This window comes from Tribolium castaneum, chromosome 3, assembly GCF_031307605.1.
Source record: "Tribolium castaneum strain GA2 chromosome 3, icTriCast1.1, whole genome shotgun sequence".
NCBI lineage: Eukaryota > Metazoa > Arthropoda > Insecta > Coleoptera > Tenebrionidae > Tribolium > Tribolium castaneum.
Genome location: NC_087396.1, coordinates 15120640 through 15142152, shown reverse-complemented (window position 1 = coordinate 15142152; position 21513 = coordinate 15120640). Strand labels below are relative to the sequence as shown.

Sequence of the window (21513 nt, the reverse complement as noted above, 5' to 3'; positions counted from 1 at the left end):
GTTTGTTGGAAAGTGCTATTGCTCCCAATTGTAATTGGCGCATGTTTTGAATTTAACTTGCGTAGACGAATGGGGATGTAAATAACAGAAAATGCTTACATTTTTTAAATATTTAATACATGTAGTATTACAAAAACTTTACACAATGAAAAGTAAAATGTCTGTCATAAATAAATGAGAACACTTGTAATGATCTATCAGCTAAACTTAGTAAGTGACGCTTTTTTAGTGGCGTTTATTGATTTTCCATAACTTTTGTATCAAATAAACAATAAAGGAAGCTAAAATATGTAAATTAATAGAGACTATATCTTCTGGCATAACCACAATCCTGAAAAAAAGTAAAAATTACCCAACAATAAAATTTTCAACCATGATAACCTTCAATATCGTCATTTCAATAACAAAACATGTCTAAGCTACTTTCATAAATAATTAATATTTTAAAATCCATTGTTCCTAAGTATTAATAAACTGATTTTCCAAAATATAAGTATAAATATGATATTTCATTAAATATAAAAAGCCAGCTATACCGTACGCGGAAGAATTACACAAAAAACTGCAAACATCATTGTTGCACCTGTAAATTTGATTCCTGAGCGCTGCCACTGTCGCTTGTTTGTCCATCGTTGGCAGTCGACACATACCCCTCGGTTGCCAACGCGTCCTCCTCCTTGACCTTACCTTTCAGATCGATCGGCGGAGGCGCCACAATCGGGATCGCAGCTTTCGGACGCTTGAGCGGTGCCGCCCTCTGCGTCACCTGTTGGTCAGTCGAGTAGTACGTGATCCCCGTCTGGGGCTGGTACAGCTCAGGCTGAGTCTACAGGACAAAGCAATCAAGAAAATGTGAAAAAACGCGCTGGGAAACACCCACCACAGGATTGAACTGCTGCTGGTAGCCCTGATACCCCTGAGAGAACTGCGGTTGACCCGGCACGTAGTTGATAATTTGGGGGGTTTGCTGAGGGATGAATGGAGGGGGCGCCGGTTGTAAAAACGGGGGAGCTTGGGCGAACGGAGGCGCGAATTGGGGCGCCTGCAGGATGGGGGCTGCCGTGACGGGAACCTGCGGGATGGGGGGCAGAGGGGGCGGCGCGATTTGGGGGACTTGAGTCGTGGACGGATGAATCTGCGCGTTTTGATGAATGGTCACTTGATTCGGTGCTTGGTTGAATTCTGAAAAAATAAAATAATAATAGTTATTTATGAAACACGTCCGCAAAATACAGTTTTAGCAGACGAATTTAGGAAACTATTTTGCGGAAGTGTTACATACAAACTTTTTTGGTACAAGCTCTCTAAAACAACAAAATAATAGGTACTAAAATACTGGACGCAGTCAGTACCTTAGTAACTACCATAACAAAAATTAAAATTATTTATAAAGAAGGGTGATTTTTTTTAAATTCGAGCCTATAGACCACAACAATATAACTTGCAAAAGATTATGGATTTTTATGAGTTATGGTATTGTTGCTGCAATAATTTGTTTTATTTTTAATAAAAAAAAATAGACCTTATATTAACCCAAAACGTCTTGGTTAATTAGTAATTAATTACCTCTTTTTGTTATTTATTTTTTTGGCTGCTTTCATATTTAAACTGGGCGTTCACATTAAATTATTGAATGAATCCAAAAATTCAAAGTGATTGGCTTGTTCACATTATTATAATGGCCGACCTTAAACGGACCAATGATATCCAAAAAAAATTTTTTCAATGAATCAAAAAATCTATGATGATTGGTTTTCTCCGTAATTTTAATGGCCGACCTCAAACGGCCCAATCAAAACGCTTACAACTTTCACTATTACGTGCCTAGTTTTACGCTAATTCATTAAATAGTATTAATGAATCTGTCTTTGTCCCCTCGCATGTTATTCTACCCCTTTATGAAATACTGGAGGATCTGCTAGATGAAAAGAGGCAAAATTGAAACACCGAGAGAAAATAAATAAGAAATATTAAATGAAAACTTTTTTATTTTAGTTACAAAAGAATTTGGCTAATACACACGTTAAAAATTATTGCGCATGCGCACGTTCTTTTAAATTTGACGGATGACATTTCGAAAATGATTTGAGAAAATCCAACAAATAAGACGAAAAATCTGTGGAAACTGTTTTGGGTAATTGAAAAATGCTAAAGGGGGTCATAAGGCACATAAAACACGTAATATCAATGTAGTGTTTTTCAGACTGTGCTGCTGATTTATGCAAAAGTGTTAAGAGCTCCCACACTGACTGCGTATGGTGACTGCACTCATAATTTCTAAATTAATCACACGTAAAAGTGGTAAGTGCTCATTTGTTCAACCAAAAAATGTTGGCGCGGTCCAGAAGTACCTATCAAAAAATGTTTCCTGTAAGTACCGTCGCGAGCAAAAAATCAAAGATCTTCAACATTTCATCTTCATAAACCTTCGTGTTAAAAACATTCGTCTCATTAAGCCTAAACCACATCGTTTTTTTTAATGCCGTTAATTAAGTGCCCGAAATTTTTTGTTCACTATACTGTACTGTAACACTTTCAAACTACCTATATCCTGTCTCTAGTTTTACAGTTGGGAAAAATTGATGTTAATTAAGGGCCAGGGGGCGCTTAGTAGGTACAGCGTGGCCTCAAACCACTGAGGGGTCTAATGATAATCCAAAAATGTTTTAGTCAGAGTTAAACTAATCAATTATAATATTTACTAGTTTAGATCCGAATTAAGGTCGTCCTGGACCCATCTACTTACCAGATGAAAATTATTTTTTATCAAATGTAATGTCCAAAGGAATATATTGCGAATTGGTTGCCTAAGAAAATATATTCAAGACTATAATTAAGAGGGCAAAAAAGGATTACATTTTAGCTATTTTCCGCAATGATTTACAGCCGTGTTAAGAAGCATTTTTGATATTATTTTACAGGGTACATTCTTTCACTCAGACTCTAGGGGAGAAAGTCTTTTAAAATGCGTTCACTGCTTTACTTAATTCAGAAAAAAATTCTGAAAACTAAAAAATCTCATCAAAATCTAATACTCAGAAAAAAATTTCCCATCAACAATAATAATCATTCTTTATTACTTAAAATCTACTTCATGGCCAAAAATATTTTCTTTTTCTTTTAACACTTACTGTTGTACTTTGTGTTTGTGTAAAAAAAAATCAAAAACCAAACAAAATCGACCAGTAACATTTAGCGCAAAATCATAACCATAACATAAATTATTTGTATTGTGCGTATACTTGAAAATAAATTTAAGTGATGATGTTATAATTTGAACCTACCATTTGAGTAGTAATTCGAGTGCTGCGAGAACGGCGGCGTTGCCGACTCTGGAAGCGACCTCTGTCTGATGGAACTGTACCGTTTGGAGCCCTTTTGTTCCGATTGGAGTCTTGGTGGGACGCTGCCTTGTCTCTGTCCCCCGTGTTTACCCCCTTTATGCACCCCATCCTGAACGTTCAATTTTGATAAATCCTTTTCTAGCTCTTGTATGTTGTTATTTTTATTTGTAAAATTTTGCGACTGGATAAAATCGTCTTTTTTCGAGGATTTCGGGACGACTTTTTGATCAGTTTTCATATTCCTAACTTGACGTGTTTTTGTAGTAAAACCCCTATAATCTGAATCCTTGATTTCGCGTTTTGGTTTAACCACACGGCCAGAACCGACGCGTTGCTGCATCCTGTTGGATTCTTGTGGTGGGACTGGCGGAGACTGCGGAGACTCGCATACTGAATTTTTCGTGTTACCGTTTGTTTCAGCTTGGTACTGGTCTGTTTTCTCTTCGTAATCTCTGCTATCCTGCGGGTCTTCTTGATTACTTGAGCGGTTTAGAGGCGGAAAGTCTTCGCCTTGATTGGGCTTTCTGAGGGGTTTCTTTTTACGAATAAGAGGTGGCGGTTTGTTGTAGGCATCTTCGTCTTCCCAGTTTCTTGTATACTTGTTAGGGCCACGTCTTTGGAAATGCATGCGCAACAAATTAAACCGATTTTTAACACAGTGAGGGAACTCACCCGTATCGTCTGCGCCTTCGAGCTCGAGGGGGACCTTCCTCGTTCCTAATATCGTACCCATAGATGGCCACAAGTTCAGCCCTGGACTTGGGGGCTTGCTCAGAGTCGTTAAAACGATCATGACTCCACCTTTCCTTCTTATCCTGCCATACTTTTTTCTTCTGTTCTTTTTCCTTCTCCAATTCTACATTATCAGCTGTTTGCCTAAACAATTAATCAGTCACACTACATGAACTGTGTAATTATTCGCACTCACTCGTCATCAGCTGTCCGGTCATCGTGTTCGTAAAAAGTGCCCCTTTTGGGTATGTACTGGGGGTTTTTCTTGTCCTCATCATCGTCCACCTTCCTGAGAGGCAAACTCTCCTGTCCGTCGCCAGATTCCCGCTCCAGCCCTACACTGCCTTCAGTTTCCGAATCAGTGTGCTCCCTGGAATTCCTCGACCTCGCTTTATCCTCCTCTTCATCACTGTAACTCCCTGCACTGTCATACTCCGACTCGTTAGGGGACTTGTGGCTCTCCTCAGCGTCAATTCGTGTCTTTTCCTGCAAAATCATTCTTAAACTGAGAAGAATTCACGCGAGATCGCCTCGGTTGTGCTCCACTTCGTTCTGAACTTGTGACCTGGTTTGTTAATTTTTTCTCAAATCTTTCTCTTTTCCGGAACGAAGGAGCAACGTAAGGAGCAATTGGGCTCACCTGTGATATGTTTTCCACCGTTTGGGGGGCTGTCGCTGGCACAGCAACGGTTTCTTCCATCTTTTTGTTGTTTTACAAATATCTTTATCTTGGCCGGATTGGCAAGATTCGATGGCCAGTGACAAATTCAAGACTTACGTCTCGTTTCTGGTCCTTTTCATGCTCAATGGAACGACGTGAAAGGAAAAGAAACAGAGAGAAACAAGTTGGTGCCAACTAGCAACTCCTTGTCACAAGGTTTCAGAGGTTAGGTTAAGCACAGAAGCACCAACTTTTGGTGGCAACTGAATAACTAGTTGCCTATACTTTTATAAGTAAAATTTAAATAAAAACGCCCTTGTTGATAAAATTGTCCAAAAGGCCGCAAACTAATATAAGCAGTCGATTGAAACGTCATCTATAGTTTTTTAGTTAAAATTTTTTTTATACAATTTGAGTTATATTAGTTGCATAGATCGCACCAGAGACAACTTGTGAAATTAAAAAAAATAAATTAAAATTCAAAAATTTTGACATAATTTAGCGTTAATCATGGTAAAACTTTATAGAAAATGTTCCAATAACCCACTTAACTGTTGTAGAAAAGCTCATTTCAAACTGTTCTTCACCTTATTTTGATGGTAGCAGTCCCATTCTTCGTGGTAATGGTCGCGCTTTACTTAGCGTTTGCCTTTGGGGCCTTTGGGCCTGCCTCGGAAAGATGTGACGCTCTATGCTGTTATTTAGCAAATAAAACTCTAAATATTTACGACAAACGCGATCGCGAATACATAGAATATGAATTTGAACTTGATGCCCTTAACAAAAGATCTATTAGTTCTCTTAGCCAAACCTTCACTCTTGCAAAGTGTAAGGAATCAGAGAATCCAGCAATTGCCGCTCTTCTCGGAAAGCGATATATTGATGCAAAAGAAGGATTTTTCAAATGTGCTGTTGGTGTTATTGCGCGAAACTGGGCCCTAGCTGTTGATGACTGTGTTGAAAATTTGGGCGTTCTGAGATTAGGGTCGTCATGGTGGTCTTTCGGGGGAGTGACAAAAAGGGTCAATAATGTCATTTTTTCTAATTTTGGTTTGGTTTTGCTACATTTTAATGCAACTGACGATAAGGCATTTGAAATTGCGAAACTTGATCGATTTGTACAGAGCTTTACTTGGGATAGGAGAGTGGATCTCCCGTTGGCACAAAGGCAAAAATTCAACAAATTGCTCAGTTTTGATGTTCGTGTTTATCAACACGAGGACTGTACGGGTTTCATCAAACAGAAGCATGTTTCTTGTTACATTTCAAGCAGGAACGAGTTTTGTGGAAAAAGGGTTAATGCTCCAATGATCGACCAAAGTAACAACTTGGTGGGAATGCATTTGGAGACTTTTTGCCCAAAAAATGAAAGTTATGCGATTGTTTTTTACATTGATGTTTATTCTTACAAAACCTGGATTTTGGACATGGTTAATAAATTTTGAACACACAAATTTCGTTTTTTTTAATCACCTAGTGACCGTTTCTTGAGTGACCACAAGTGCGTACCAAGTGACAAGCAAGTCAAATTTCGTAGAATGTTTTTGATACCACAAGACCCAAAAGGTGTTCGGCCCAAAGTAAAGCAACTTAAAAGATCTTAATTTGTCATTAGCAAGTTTTATAGACATGTTGGACGAAAAGATCTGCCTTTCAAACGGGTCTCATTTTGATACTTTTTGTGGCAGTTCCATTTTTCATAGTAATGGTTGCTCTGTACGGGCATTCTCTAACGGCCTGGAAGCAAACAGAAAAATGCTTTCGGTTGTGCACTTTGCTTCGCAATTGGAAAATGAAACGACAGCTTACAGATCCCACGGGTAAAAGAAAAATTTCTAATGTTTATTTCCAAAGTTTTCTAATTTCATAATAGATTATCCCAGTTTTCTTGAAGAGATAGCATCGAAAGACATAGAAGACATGGAAAGACGCAAACGGGATGCTGCGACTTGTAAGTGATAACAACCAAAGTTTTTCGAAAAATAATTAATAAGAAAGGAAAATTATGATAACTAATGCACCTTATATTTTTGAGTAACTCAATAGTCTTCAAAAAAAGCTTAATTAACGCCAAAACTATAGTAGAACCTCTTTAGAGACTGAAATTTACAGGGTACATTCTTCCACTTGGACTCTAGGAGAGAAAGTCTTTTAAAATGCGTTCAATGCTTTACTTAATTTAGAAAAAAATTCTGAAAACTGAAAAAATCTCAAAAATCTCTTTGAAAATTTTTTTCCATCATCAATAAGAATCATTCTTTATTACTAAAAGTCTACTTCATTGTCAAAAATATTTTATTTTTCTTTTAACATTTACTGTTGTTGTACTTTATTTTTGTATAATTTTTTTTTTCAAAAATTAAGCAGAATCTACCATTAAACATTTAGCGCAAAACCAAAACCGTAAAATGAAACGAGAGCTTACAGATCCCACGGGTAAAGGAAAATTTCTGTTTACTTTCAAAGTTTTTTAAATTCATATTAGATTATGCCAATTTCCTTGAAGAGATAGCGTCGAAAAACATAGAAGACATGAAGAGACGCAAACGGGAAGCTGCGACTTGTGAGTGGCAACAACCAGAAGTTTTTCGAAAGATAATTAATAAGAAAGGAAAATCATGATAACTAATGCACCTTATATTTTTAAGTAACTCAATAGTTTTCAAAAAAGCTTAATTAACGACCAAACAATAGTAGAACCTCTTCAGAGACTGAAATTCGATTGAAAATTTAACAGACACATCTGCAGTTAAAAGCAAAAAAATCTTAGTATTAGATATTTATTTGAACTTTAAACGTATAAATTCAACAGTGAATCAACGCGGCAACGACAATGAGATGCTCAGTATGAAACTGGAGCAAAAAAGAAAAGAAACCGAAGAAAAATATGAAGAAGAAGGCTTGAGTATTCAACATTACTTTCCTGTGGCAGCTTTACTAGAAAAGATGTACTTTGACGGAAATGAAGATCGATTTAAATGCACAATTGCAAAACTTTCAACCAACTGGGCACTGACAACGACTGATTGTTTTAATTATAATAGCGACAATTGGGACTTGTTATCAGTTCGCAGCAACTCGCATTACTGGTCTAAAGGTGGCTTAATAAAAAAAATAGAAAATGTTTTTTGGTACGAGAAGCTCGTGGCAATCAAATTAAAATCTGATCAAGCTTCTACACGATTTTACATCTCCCAGTTTGTAAATGTTTCAAATAGAGAACAAATATTCTATTGGGACGTTAATCTACATCTTCCATTACAAAAAAGAGTGAAATTTGGTGAACTCCAAATTACAAATATGCCCCTAGAGAAAGCACTGCATGTGCCCATATTTGATTACGGCAAACATTTGATTGGTTTCCAGTCGTTTAAATTCACTTACAAAAATGTAACCGCCTATCGTTCTTGGTTAAGGGAACTGGGAGCTTTCCCATAAATGTGTTTCTCCTGCTGTTCATCGATTGTTTCAAACCATGGTAACGCTGGGCTATAATACAAACACACGTCATGCGTTATGGGTTTGTTTAGTAAATTTGCCTTTTTCCTTGGTGTGCGAAAAAAAGAAGTTAATGTTTTGGTAGTTGGACTTAATAATAGTGGTAAATCGACAGTTGTCAACCATTTCAAAAATGAAGAAGAACGCGTTACTGAGATCGTACCAACAGTGGGGTTCAGCGTCGAAAAATTTCAAAGTAACTTCACGTCCAAAAAGGTCACAACTTTGTTTCTTAAACATTCGATTTCAGATCAAAATTTGGCTTTCACAGCCTTTGATATGTCTGGGCATGGACGCTACCGCGACCTGTGGGAACATTATTACAAGGACTGCCACGGGATAATTTTTGTGGTGGACAGCAGTGACCGCCTTCGACTGGTTGTCGTTAAAGAAGAATTGGATTTATTGTTGCAACACCCAGACATATGTAATCGCAAAATTCCAGTTCTCTTTTTTGCGAACAAAATGGACTGCAAAGACGCTTTAAGCAGTGTTAAAATTGCCGCAGGACTGGGGTTGGATAAAATAATGGATAAGCCGTGGCATATCGCTGCAAGTAACGCTCTGACTGGGGAAGGCCTGCAGGAAGGAGTTGAATGGTTGACACAGCAAATCAGAGATGTTGTCTTGAATAAGAGTTAATGTTATTTGTTTGCATATTAAAACTTTTATATACTTATTGGTGTTGTCTAGCTTTTTTACACAACTCAGACTAAAAATTAATTCAAGAATTTTTCCCGCAATTTCGTATTTTAAAAAATATAACAAAATCACTGAATTTTTCGGGTGATTTATTACAGTTTCATATGAACGTGTTAATTTTCGTCAGTAATAGAAGGAATTACATTTGCTTCAAAGTGGTGTTCTTATTTTCATTTAAGAAGTAAGCTGTGATTGTGAGGAAATTTTTCCGTCAACGAAACCCAGTGCTTTGTCAAAAATTATATACGACTGTAACAATGATTAAAGTGAGTGCTCTCTTCCGATTATTCTTTCAAACAGTTATTTCTGTGTTCTAGACTTGTTGGTCCAATAGAACTCCCTTTGAAACAATCCTCATCTTAATATTGATGGTAGCAGTGCCGTTCTTTGTGACGATGATCATTCTTTACTTATCATTCATTGGATCTTACCCTTCAGAAAGTTGTTTTAAGATGTGTAAAATGTTATCATTCTTGCTTGAAGAAGATTATAATAAGCCAAGTAAGACAATTTAAAAATTACTTTGATCTTTTACCCAATAATATTACAACAGAAGAATGGGCAAACGAAAAAGAGAAGAAAGAAAGGTGGGTGGTTGGTCCTGAAAGTAAGAAATGACCTATATTTTATCTTTCATCATACCTTATATGTAATTTTTTTTAGATTTTACAGGAGAAGGTATGTTTCGTTTATATTAAGATTACAGAGTGTTTCAGACTCCGCGCAAGTACTCGTACAAGCAAAAAATGTACTTGTGCTTTTGTTGAAAAATAATTAGAATAGGTACTACCGCATTACTAGCTTTAGAGTGTTGGTTTGCTACTGATCCGAAACATTCTGTATAATGCCATTAATTCCACAAGAAAGTGATCCAGAATGCGCCACCTTTATTCTAATATTTTCAAATACTTTGTTGTTAACTGACACAGTAATTCTGTATCATTTCATTTCATGTAATTGATACAATTATACTTTGTTCATTTAGGTGGAGTATTTAAACAAAATAGACGACGTCGGGAACCAAGTTATGAGATATTAAAATCTATATTACAATTAACCCAAGGAGAGAAAAACAAATCCCTGAGTGCTGACAGAAATCATCATGATTTTCCAGTAGCAGCTCTACTGGAAAAAATACATTGTGACAATGCTGACGAAGAACTATTTAAATGCACTATCGCTAAACTTTCATCAAACTGGGCACTGACAACCAATAATTGTTTTAAATACGAAACCGATAAATGGAACTTGTTATCAATTCGAAGCAACTCCTATTACTGGTCGAAGGGTGGCAACATTAAAAAAATACAAAATGTGTTCTGGTATAAAAATCTGGTGGCAATCAGGTTAAAATCTGGTCATCCAGCCACAAAAGTTATTTACATTACAAACACATCGGATAGTGTACAAACATTTTATTGGGTTTTTAATTTACAACTTCCGTTGCAAAAAAGGTTAAAATTTGATCAACTACAAATCACAAGCATTTTGCCAAAGAAAACACATGACGTGCCCATGTTTGATTGCAACCGGAATCTGATTGGTTTTCAGTCGTATCCGTTTACTAACGAAAACTTAAGTGAGTATCGTTCTTGGTTGGAAAAGCTGGGAGCGTTTGCGTAATTTGTTTTAAATATGTTTTTGATAATAAAAAAAAACTTAATTTTATATTATTATGTTGGTTGTTAAACTTAACAAAAATAGTGTGTAATGTTTTGGAACTGATTATTTAAAAAATTCATCCGCTAGTCTACCAGAAGAAAGAAATCGATCGAGAAGAATAAAAATATCTCGTATTTGTTTTACTACTTTTGTCCGATTTTTTATTGGAATTACAGTTTATGTTGTTTTTATTAAAGTATACACCTACGTTTTGTAAATTTTATTGTAATCAGTACAGATAACGATTGTAATAAGTTGTAATGGGTATTCCAAGTGGAAAACGTTTTAAATGTTCAAGGCGTCATAGGTGCCGAGAATCGATCCAAGTCCGGTAATTATTCCAAAGTAATGTATTTTTAATATATTTTGTGTGCACGGATTGGTGTCGCAGCTGGCGACGGCAACAGCTGCACAACATGTGGCGGCGATGCCGCCGCCGCCGCTCCTAAAATCTCTTCTTTCGACAAAAAGAGAAGCGACTTGGAATAATTCATTTTATATATAATTTCCGATGGCCCAATTCTCGTCGATATTAAATCGACGCAATTCGCTCCGCCCCGAGAATTAATTTATCAGTTTCGTGTACATCCTGGAAATGATTCCGTTTATTGCGAATCCGGGACACGCAGGAGTATTTGGGACGAATTGTGTGAAGTGCGAACGTGTGCTGCGTCCAAAATATGCCATTTTTTTCTTGTTTGTTTCACTTCTTTTATAATAACAAAATCATCAAGGGCGGTTTTCTTATTCGATCTGAAGTTTGAGACGTGTGCACATACACTTTGAGCTTTTGTGAATCGCGCGGTAATGGTTTTTGCTGCGGAGTTCTCAACATCCTTACGAGCCGGGTTGAAGAGGCGCTCCTGGACCTGGGGATGACAGGTGAAAAATCACCTCTTCAACACGTGCGCAAGACATCGAGCGAACGCACACCTAGGCCTCTGGGAAATTTACATCCATCTCGAGGCGAGCGCAAACTTATTTACAATTTAATTACAAACCGTAATATCTAACACTCTAATGAAAATTCCCTGTTAAAAGTTTGACACAAGGAACGCTCCGAACTGAGGTATTCCCAAAATGAAAACGCGTTTACCACTTTAAGACTAAATCTAAATACTAAATAGCAAACTATGCGAGGAGCATTTAATGGTCGTGGCTATAATACGCGATTATGAAAATTACGACACGAGCCGGAGGCGAGTGTCGTAACACGAGTCCTCTCATATTGCATTCCCAATAGTCATAAGTTGAGAAACAAACATTAAATTATATTCTAAAATACGTAATCTAAAATTCCAAAATATAATACAGGGTGCTTCTGTTAAAAATACTTATTGTATTGTAATTTCTTTAATTAATCATTTTAGTGTTATATTAAAATGATCTCAGCTCTCAGAACGCTGCAAAAATTATAAAGTTATCTCTTTTATCGTTACCGGATTTGGAGATCTTTATAAACACTCTGTACACCGACCACCTAATCTGTTTGTGTTTTTGACACTTGATGTGCCCTCTTATCATTTTTCGAGTTAATTTTCGTGAAAGCTGGATATCGTCATATAGTGAGATTAAAAATGGGAAGAGGGAGAGAGAAAAAAGTGTAAAAGCAGAAACGTCCCGCTATGTGTGCGTTTGAAGGCCCCGGTCGCCATATTGGAAAACAAATTGCACGCGCTGCCTCTGACAGCCGCTAGATGTCTCAAAGAGCGGCCTCACAAAGCGTTTCTGTGTCTGACAACTTCAACAAGTTCGAGCTTCGTTTGTTCGCGGCACAGAAAAACAACCGTCGGATTAGGCGTTCTCCGTATGAGCATATCAGCATCGAACGGTTTCGCCGGTGCCATAGTTGGCGAGTGCTTTTGAAATGTTTTTAAAATTAATTAAAAGTTGGCCGAGGGTTAATTACGGAGACTGAGGATGGCGAACGAAACGTCGCGCCTGCGTCCACGTAGGTGCAAAGCCTGCTGTTGCATAATAACGGCGCGCTCGTGCGTGAGCTTAGTCGGCATCGGGACGTGGATGCAAGCGACGACGCTGGACGTCGCGACGTCTCACCGTCGAGTTTTGCGCGCCATTTCAATTGTCAAAATTGTACAAAAGCGAGCGGTTCTTGTGAAGTAAGGCGAATAGTATGGACGCTACGACGCGATTTTGAAAAAAAATTGTAAAAAAACATATGAGGAGGGTGAGTTATTTTATAACAGTTTTCTTGTTTTTGTAAAAGCAATTTTTATATTACAATTTATTTTCTCTCAATTTTTCATCGTCACAATTAAACTGACAACATGGCAATCTTCGTAATGGACCCTTCTTGACAATTTAAAACAATTTTACTTTTAGCACGTAATTAAGTTTGTAATTATTTTTAAAATTAATAAAACCTGATGGTTGGTAAACAAGTAAACATACATTTTTTAATGAGATGGGGTGTGTGTGTGTGTTCAGCTGTTTTAAATACGGCCTACTTTTATGTATTGAGGTATCAAGTTGACAAACTGTCAAGGACTAAACTACATACTCATAATATCGATGATGTTCAAGAAAAGTTTGATGGGGTATACTTACTTATCAATCATCAATCAGCAGGTAAATCAATCTATAATGAATTAGAACATTTGATACTAGTAAAGCCTGACGATGTCCAGAAATAGGTAAGACAGTAGGTAATACCAAATCGTTCCGAAATAGTACATATATTAAACCTGTTTTATTTTTATTATGTCCACTCAATAGTGTAATTTGGGTTAACAATAATAATCGGTTGTGGTGAGTCGCAAAAAAAAACAGCTGAATTCCGAATTGAATGGGTATTGTAATAAAAAAAAATAATAAAAAATAAAATAAAAATTGTCCTGTCTCAGAGTTTTCTACCTTTTGTTTATTTTCTGAGAAATTTAGGTTGCCTCGTTTTTAAAAAATAAGCCTGTATACAGCCTGAATCACCGGAAAGGTGCGTATAGTTTAGGCATTTCTGAAGCTAAATTTCCTTTACAAATCTGGCGCACCAACTAAGTGGTACATTGTTGGAAAGCTTGTGTAGATTACGGGACAAATTAAGAAAAATTCTTTTGAAAAAAGTTTGATTTGGTTTTCATCATTTTTAATGTTTTTTTGTTTCACACGAAATAATTTTTTTCTAACACAATGTTGACTAACTATTTTGCAATTTACTAATAATTACTAGCAGTTTTTTGAATTAAAAAAATTAAAATATAGGGTATATCAGAAATACGTGGGTTAATTTTTTCACGTAATAAAACTCATCAAATACAACTTTTCTATATAACAGAAGCAAAATTTTTTGTTATAATTTTCACTGTTTTCTTCCTTTCCTCCTTCCTCAGTTTGTATTTATAGCAACAATTTTCTTTGTTGTTTTAAATTGTTTAAATTGTCCGTTTCTATCACAACGAAAATAGATCGGCTCATTAATTTTTGTACCCATAGACGGGTATACGATTTAGTATGTTATCTTTTTCCAAATTTTAAATTTGCGAATTTTTTATTGAAAACGTATTTCTGATACTCTGTATATCAAAAAATCCAAGTTTTTGTGGATGTGCCAACACTGGGTACTATTTCCTAGGAAACTTTTTCAAAAATGATTCATTTTTATTGTTGATCAAATTTTGTTACGATCACGATAACGTTGTTAGATAACGTTTTTAATGTATTTCAAATTTGCTATTTACCAGTAGATAAGCTTTGACAGTTCGCAAAGGTCTAGAATTTTGTGGTAATGCAGTTTTTGAGAGGTGCCATAATTTTCTCTTTTTACTCTTATTAGTAAAAAACTTCGAAAATCCATTTATATCCATTTTTACTGTACAGAACTACTGTATGGTTTTATTGTTACGAATGAAGTACAGTGGAGCCTCCATAAGCTGACTTAGGGCCCCTCGGATTTTTTCGAACTTTAGGAAATTAATGAAATTTTTACTAATTAAGCGTTTTAAAAATTACCTAAAGTTTTTGTTTTTTGGAAAAAAGTTAAAAAATAAAACAATAATAATAATAATAATAATGAACACGGATAAGTGAAGCACTACCGTAACATGCAAATAAAAAAAATAAAAAAGACAGAATATTTCGTTCTCCGACTGTATTACTCTCATTTTTTGTCTTTTACGAAATGTACTTTTTTTGAGTCGGCTAACATCCTAAATATTGAAGGTTCTGTTTTTTACGTTTATCACCAAATAATAGAAAATACAAGTATACAACGCGTATAAACAATACAAACCAAACACCGACACCATGTGTGCGCAAATCCTAACTTCTTTCAACAACATGTTACAATCACTAGTTATTTTTACTGCCCAAAACATTCGTTTTTAGCTCAAGAATCCACTAGGTTTTAAAGTCCGCTCGAATGAGCCAACAAAAGCCTTATTGATTCAACCACGCTTTTTAATTATTAAAATCCCCACTTTTAATTTAATAAACACACACAGGTGCTCTTTTACAGATTCTTTTGTCGTCTTATCGTTAATAATTCAGTGGAAATTCAAGAATTAACGTTCTTAAACCGTCTTGATTTCCTTTTTTAATCATAGCTTTATCGAAATACAATTACCATCACGCGATCTATTTCCGTTTCGATCTATTATGGATGAAGCGAGTATTAATACATGCACGATGATTTTGAACTGGGGGCCGAAACGTTGATCGTCAAACATCTCCATCGTCACCCTATCTATCTAAGGCCGAAGCCGGCTAATCCATCAAAAGACAAATAGTTATAAGGAGGCAATCGCAATGGGCGAGACACAGGTGCGTTGTGGCCGATGGGGTGGAAAACCTGGGGGCGCGCGCGCTTACTGGGTGCACACCTGACAGGGTTACACACACAACACACCTGCGCCGCCTCCTGAATCATCGCCGCCGCCGCCGCCGAACCCTTCCACATCGACAATGGAAATGACGAAGAGTGATGTACGCCAGCGGCGACACCCCCAAGAAAACTGCGAAGAGTATCAGTTAATACACGAAAAAATGCCAAAACCCTAGGTTGTCGGCGATTTCTCGGTGCTAAATGAACGACGTGACACGCGCAATTATCCATAAATCCCTCCATATAGGAGCCCATTTTGCGGTTATTGTTAAAAATATAATTACATCGGGCGCGGCCACATGTGGCTCTCAAACATAAATATCTCGAAGAGGGAAAAATGTATAAAAGCGTCCATGGTCGGTGATGGAAACGCAGCAAACATATCGCAGGTGGCCCCGTCGAATTGAGATATCCCAAACATAAGCGGCGTCCCGATGCTCGGGGGACATCTGTAAACAGCGTCGCCGCCCCCGACCGACGCTATTTATCTTTCTATCGGCGTCTTCTCTTGTGCATGCCGTCTCGCTTGCAATCGGACACGTGCTCCATCTTAATGGGTTAGCGCCTCTACGACCCCTGTCGCCACTCGATAAATCGCCCGGAAATATTGTTTCGAAAAGGAAAATTCCTGATTTAAATTGGAAAGTGATGGGCACGCCTGGGACGATGCTCCACATTAACAGATGTTTCCTGTTTTTAGTTTCAGGATGAAATGAACGTTGGGGTGCTTTCAAAACACTTAATATACAGACGAACGCCCAAGCCTCATCTTCATTCCCGCGGCAGGCGATCATTGCGCTTAACAGTTTTGATAAAAAGTCTCCAATCAATATGTTCTCTTATCATAATTTTATTAAACAGTAGTTAAAATTCATGAAATATAATTTTTCACTAACACGACGTACTTTTAAAGGCTTCTAGTAAAGAAGTAAAGACTTAAAGTTCACAGAAGTATCAGTTTTTTGGATGGTAATAAAATATAGAATTAAATTTTTTCGTAATTAAAGTGAATAGGTACGCATCTGAAATTCGGCACTTGTACTTTTATACAAAAAAAAACAGGCTGTTCCGTCTAAACCCCACATTAGAAGCATTGGGAGTTATAAAAATGATTGTCATCTGAAAATTTGTATACAACTACATATAATCCGGTAGCTTCTGATGAATGACAATATTTTCAACATGCCGGTATTCTCGGTTACACCGGAAGTTGTTATCAACTTTCTTATTTTAAATGGAAAGCTGTGTTTTTTACTGCATTTTTGGATTAATCGAGTTATTATCGCTTTTCATAAACCTAAATTTAGTCGTTTTCGAAATATTTAGTTTTTTTGAAAATTTTTGGATTTGCATCTTTGTTTTCAAAAATCGATAACTCTGCCGTTTAAAAAAATCTTAAGTCCTTTTTAGCTCTTTGACAGAGAAAGTTTAGATCTTTTGTTTGGTGTTGTCAAATTTTTAAAAAAAGTTAGCAAACTAAATATTTTTAAGATTAAGTTTGGAAAACTTTAAAAGACCATAACTCAAAATTTCTAAAGAAATGGTAGAAAATTGAATTATTTTGTTTTAAAGGGAAAAGGAAAGCGAATTTTTGAATTTATAGTTTATTCAATGAGAAATATTTTTTCGTTAAAGTGTTCAAAATTTCAGAGAAATTCCCTGCAAAATTTCCCGCAATGTCAAAGAAAACCAACATAACTTAAAAATTATCACAGACAGGTATAGGGGAGCTAATATAGTTGCAGAATTAATTTTTGTTTGTTTAATGAAATAAAATTTTGGGCATTTTATTTGAAAAAATTGACTTAATAGCTTGTAAACTTTTTTTTCATCTTTTAATCAACATACTGAAGGAAAAATAACGTATAGGCTTTCTTTTTTGATTGTCCAAAAACGATTTATAAAACTCTAAAAAATGACAGAATTACTGATTTGTGAAGTGAAAACCAAAAAGCAAAACCAAAATTTTCAAAAAACCCTAAATATTTCGAAAACGGCTAAATTTAAGTAATAAGAAAAGCTGATTGACACTTTTTAACACTTGCTTTGCAACTGTGTGCATTGTTCAGACCATAGAGCGCATGGTCGGATTAAATAGGTTCCATTGTATTTCCCCACCTGTTGTGTACTGTTCTTTCATAACTGGTTACGAAAAGTGTTACGTCAAGCATGGGTGGAAAGGAATTTTCGCAGACCAACCTTTGGTGTCAACACCTTGGCCGTCACATGTGTTCGCTAGTATACTCCAGACGCAGCCAACTGCGCCCGATGAAAGACCGCGTGTCCATAGCCGCCTGTTTGCACAAGTGGGATCTGCAGTGTGCTATCCTGAGACGCAGCACATGCCCCAGCAGACGTCGCCCACGCTCCAAAGCACACATTTTTCGTAAAAATTAATTCAACCAATCAGGACGTTACTACGAATGATCAATGCCGGAATTGCTTAATTGGATTGTAAATGAGAGGGTTGTAACAAACGTCGAGTTTGTGTGGCGCCCCTTCAGATTGCGGCAGAATTAAAATTCATAGCAGTGAAAAAAAGCAGGTGGATGTGTAGCAAGGAGTGGGGACCGAGTGTTTATGTTACTACTCAAGATTGCTGGGCCGGAAGCGCCGCGACGGCAAATGTTCGCAGAGATCGGCCAACTGCCGGGATTTATTTAAAACGCGTAAACAGAGGAGCGGAATTAAAAGTTCTGATGGTTTTCAGTTATAGCAAAAGATACTAACTTTATAGTACACTGTATCATTATTTACACCGCAGTTTAGTTAATGTCAAACGAGCTGATTTTCTTAATACAAAAATACACAAAAATAATACAACAATTTCAAAACCTGAACGATTTAGTTACACAAAATTACACTCAATAGATAGAGAATTAGTCAGAGTTAACCACAGAAAAGAATAAAATAAAATGAGTGTCATATTTTAAAAATAAAATTACGATCACCTCAAAGTTAAAACCCTGTACAATTTTAACTTTTTTCCTACGTGATACAAATCCTGAGTAAATAATAATAAGACCCTATCTAGCCCTAAAAATTTTACATTTCTTCTAAAATCCTAATATCTAAAATGTAAAAATAAAAATAAACAGTTTTTTTTTATTTATTTTAGTTTGGAAAAAATGAATTTGAACGAACGAAAACATTATTTTTCTAAACAAGTTGTGTAATCTACGATTTTTACTTATTGCAGCAATATTTTCTTTGTACACCATCAAGTTTTACAACAGGTAATGGTGTTTAAGATAAGCAACCTTTACAATAAGATGTTTTGACAAGGGTGACCCAAAATATTTACGAAACCGATCGGTTCGTCTGAAAGACTGTAGTCTATCTGTAATAAATCACACAATAAGCTTGCCTGAGTGATTAGCTTGAAGAGTCCTTGCGGTTTAGAATAATTATAATAAAAATTTAATGGTGTACAAAGAAAACGTTGCTACAATAATTACTATACAGAAAAAACGTAAGTATGTATCTTCTGGCCCAATTCCACTTACGAATTTACACCTTTGTGCTTTTCACTAAAGCTCACCTAATGGTCCGAAAAAATTAGTGCCAAAAAATTCAAAATATTAGCATTCTTAATGGGCCGGGTTAGAGACACCACAATGAAATGTGAAATTTTTTTCACTGCAAAGGTTTTTATGAAAATTGCACAATTAATTGTGTCCAAATTGCGTGGGTGGACGACGATTAGACGTTTTTTCTAAAAATAAACAAGAAATATAAAAAATAAATCTGATACCCCCTTCTGCTGGTGCTTAAAGGAATTATGATCTCGGAAATTAGAGGTAGATATAACCCAAAGGGGGGAAAATGTCATCAGGATTGGATAAAAGTGCATTTATTTTAATTACTTATTCTTGTGTCACTACTTTTGTGTTTGAGTTTTTTGATTGGAAAACCTCACCGTTCAGCACGGCATGGCCTGGCATCGGATCCAGGAATAGATCTGGTTGCCGCACACCCGAAATCCGTGATATTTAACATGCAACTATGCAGTTGTGGTATCAAAAATAAATAATTCGCCCCTATACCAGATGCGGCATATTGCAAAATTTCATCATCGTTGCCGCCATTTAATAATTGGCAATTACGATGTGCGTCACGTTTTTCTAGTTAGGACAGAAAGAGAAGGCACCATAATCGTGTGATTTTTGTTTTATGACGTCATCGTGTTTAGAATACTGAGCCCATCTGACGCCCAACCAGGGGAAAAAACTTAGTATATTTGAAAAAATTTAATTATCGCCCGATGCCCATTTCTCCTCATTAATATGTAGTTAACGTGTTGGTTTTACAGGGCATGGAGCCGAAGCTCATCAAGGAGGAGAACGGAGAGAAGGATGGAGGCCAAGGGTACGCCGAGACGCCCAGGACGAGGGCTAAAGGTAAACAACTTGGCACGTTTGGAAATGAGATCGATTAGCTTCGGCGATGAATTTTTCGCGAGGATTAAGACAGGATTAAACGGTTCAAATGGAGATGACAGACGAATTCTTTAACATGGAGCTTAATTCAAACAAACCTTGCCGCTGAATTGTTTTAAATTCGTTTGTTTTGTATCTGTACAGTTGCTGCAGGCTGTTTTATTTATTTATAAATCAACTTTCGTAAACCGCAAAAGAATTATTGTGAAGTCTAATTAAAATTAAGGCACAACAGGGCGCACCGGCTAGTAGTAAAAAAGTAAAAATAGTGACTTCCTTTCGCCATAAAATTATTAAAATAGCAAACTACACGACAATTTTTTGGACACATTAACGAGAACACGGTATCCAATATACATACAGCCGGAGACTAAAGTAATGAACGAACGAATTCACAGTTTTTATAAGATTAGTAAAAAAATACGAATCGACGATATTTTTAATTACATTTACTGAAACCTTCTACCAAGTCTTAAAAATTAATCAAATTCAGACCGGGTGTAGGTTTGGAAAAAACGGAATCGTCACCGCAGCCGTCTTTAAGACGAGATATTAATATGTATTTTGAATAGAATCGATAGTAAACTAAACAGTGAATTATTCCAAAACACACTCGAACTCATAATACCGCAAATGTCCTTCAGTTGGCGCAAAACCCGCCCCTGTTGTCCTCGCAATACGGCCGCTTTTCGCTGCATGCTTGTCCTGTGCGAGGATATGTATAAAGGAACCAGATGGAAGGATTCCAGTAGGAAAATATCGACTGAAACAGGTTGTTCTCTCGGTACACATTACTGGAATTATTGAATACGCCAAAGTGGATAAGATAATTACGGGGTTTGATCGACACGCGCTCTATAATTTCGTCAAATCGTTGATCTTAGCGACATTGTTCATAGCCTCTGGGCTAAAAAATGATTTTGTCGCCTTTAAATATAAATCGGATTCGTTCCGGGCGTGCATGAGTCGCGTAAACACATTTCCGCGGGAAAAAAGACGAGCGATGTCGACGAACGACGAATAATTGATGGTGGTCGTAAAAATGACATCAGCTTACAGGTATAATGTTATTAATTATTATTAGTTATGTAAAAAGTAGTGCAGGTGTGCCGTTCTCAAGACGATTTGATAGGGCTCACTGCGTTATTATTTTATGTGAATATTTTATCAATCGGGGGTTTATGAGACAATAATGGAATCGTAGGCTCCCTTCTGGCATGGATTGATTGGGAAAACAATTCTACGCACAATATCGGTCAAATAAAAATATAGATATACTCTACAATCTTTTCTTTTGGACTATTGTGTAGAATTACCACTTTTTGATTTTGACTTAGAGTAGATAGTATTTTTAATTTTTTGGAAAATTAATTTTTATTAGGAAGTGCTCTTACGTTTACAATTTGGCGCCTTTACGTACTTTTTCCTTTTGCCGCATTATTTTCTTATTTCTGTCAGTTTTATGCTTCGCTTTACGTTTATACGTCTTTGTGTTCTCTCAATCTCTTATTTTTGCTTACGTGTTGTATCACTTACCTTTTCTTCACTTTTTTTCATAGAAAAATTGTTACCCTGATCCGGGTTCGAACACCCGACCTCCCCCGTCGAAAGTGGGGCTTATACCACTGGGCCACCGGG

The 21513-nt window shown here is 36.5% G+C and overlaps 3 protein-coding genes and 1 non-coding gene across 6 annotated transcripts in view; 3 read left to right on the top strand and 1 right to left on the bottom strand.

The window, feature by feature from the left end:
• Positions 1-95: 95 nt before the first annotated feature.
• On the bottom strand, positions 96-4855 carry btz (barentsz). The gene is made up of 7 exons (XM_970586.4): positions 4717-4855; positions 4273-4562; positions 4017-4220; positions 3285-3958; positions 881-1182; positions 584-826; positions 96-331 (listed from the first exon to the last, which is right to left on the bottom strand). Exons 1-7 carry the CDS (start codon positions 4774-4776, stop codon positions 296-298), a joined length of 1809 nt encoding a protein of 602 aa, XP_975679.2. The 5' UTR covers positions 4777-4855; the 3' UTR covers positions 96-295.
• A 190-nt stretch (positions 4856-5045) lies between these two features.
• Positions 5046-8914, top strand: Arl6 (ADP ribosylation factor-like 6). 3 transcript variants are annotated; one of them, XM_064355838.1, is made up of 5 exons: positions 5046-5250; positions 5303-6317; positions 6365-6557; positions 6611-6688; positions 7550-8254. In XM_064355838.1, exons 2-5 carry the CDS (start codon positions 6276-6278, stop codon positions 8173-8175), a joined length of 939 nt encoding a protein of 312 aa, XP_064211908.1. In that variant the 5' UTR covers positions 5046-5250; positions 5303-6275; the 3' UTR covers positions 8176-8254. The 3 variants fall into 3 exon arrangements, with proteins under 3 accessions (XP_064211908.1, XP_015837496.1, XP_064211909.1); XM_015982010.2 differs by having other exon boundaries at positions 5298-6317; XM_064355839.1 differs by lacking the exon at positions 5046-5250 and adding an exon at positions 8486-8914 and having other exon boundaries at positions 6206-6317; positions 7550-8431.
• Positions 8915-9096: 182 nt separating this feature from the next.
• On the top strand, positions 9097-10817 carry LOC107398312 (uncharacterized). Its single transcript, XR_010333587.1, has 5 exons — positions 9097-9203; positions 9255-9438; positions 9491-9544; positions 9601-9615; positions 9923-10817. It is a non-coding gene; the product is annotated as an uncharacterized LOC107398312 (transcript).
• Positions 10818-12097: 1280 nt separating this feature from the next.
• nvy (nervy) overlaps positions 12098-21513 on the top strand; it is a 26428-nt gene continuing 17012 nt past the window's right edge. The window contains exons 1-2 of the mRNA XM_970584.5: positions 12098-12787; positions 19749-19836. Coding sequence (XP_975677.2) covers positions 12779-12787; positions 19749-19836 — 97 coding nt within the window. The 5' untranslated portion in view covers positions 12098-12778. The remainder of the gene's footprint in view (positions 12788-19748; positions 19837-21513) is intronic.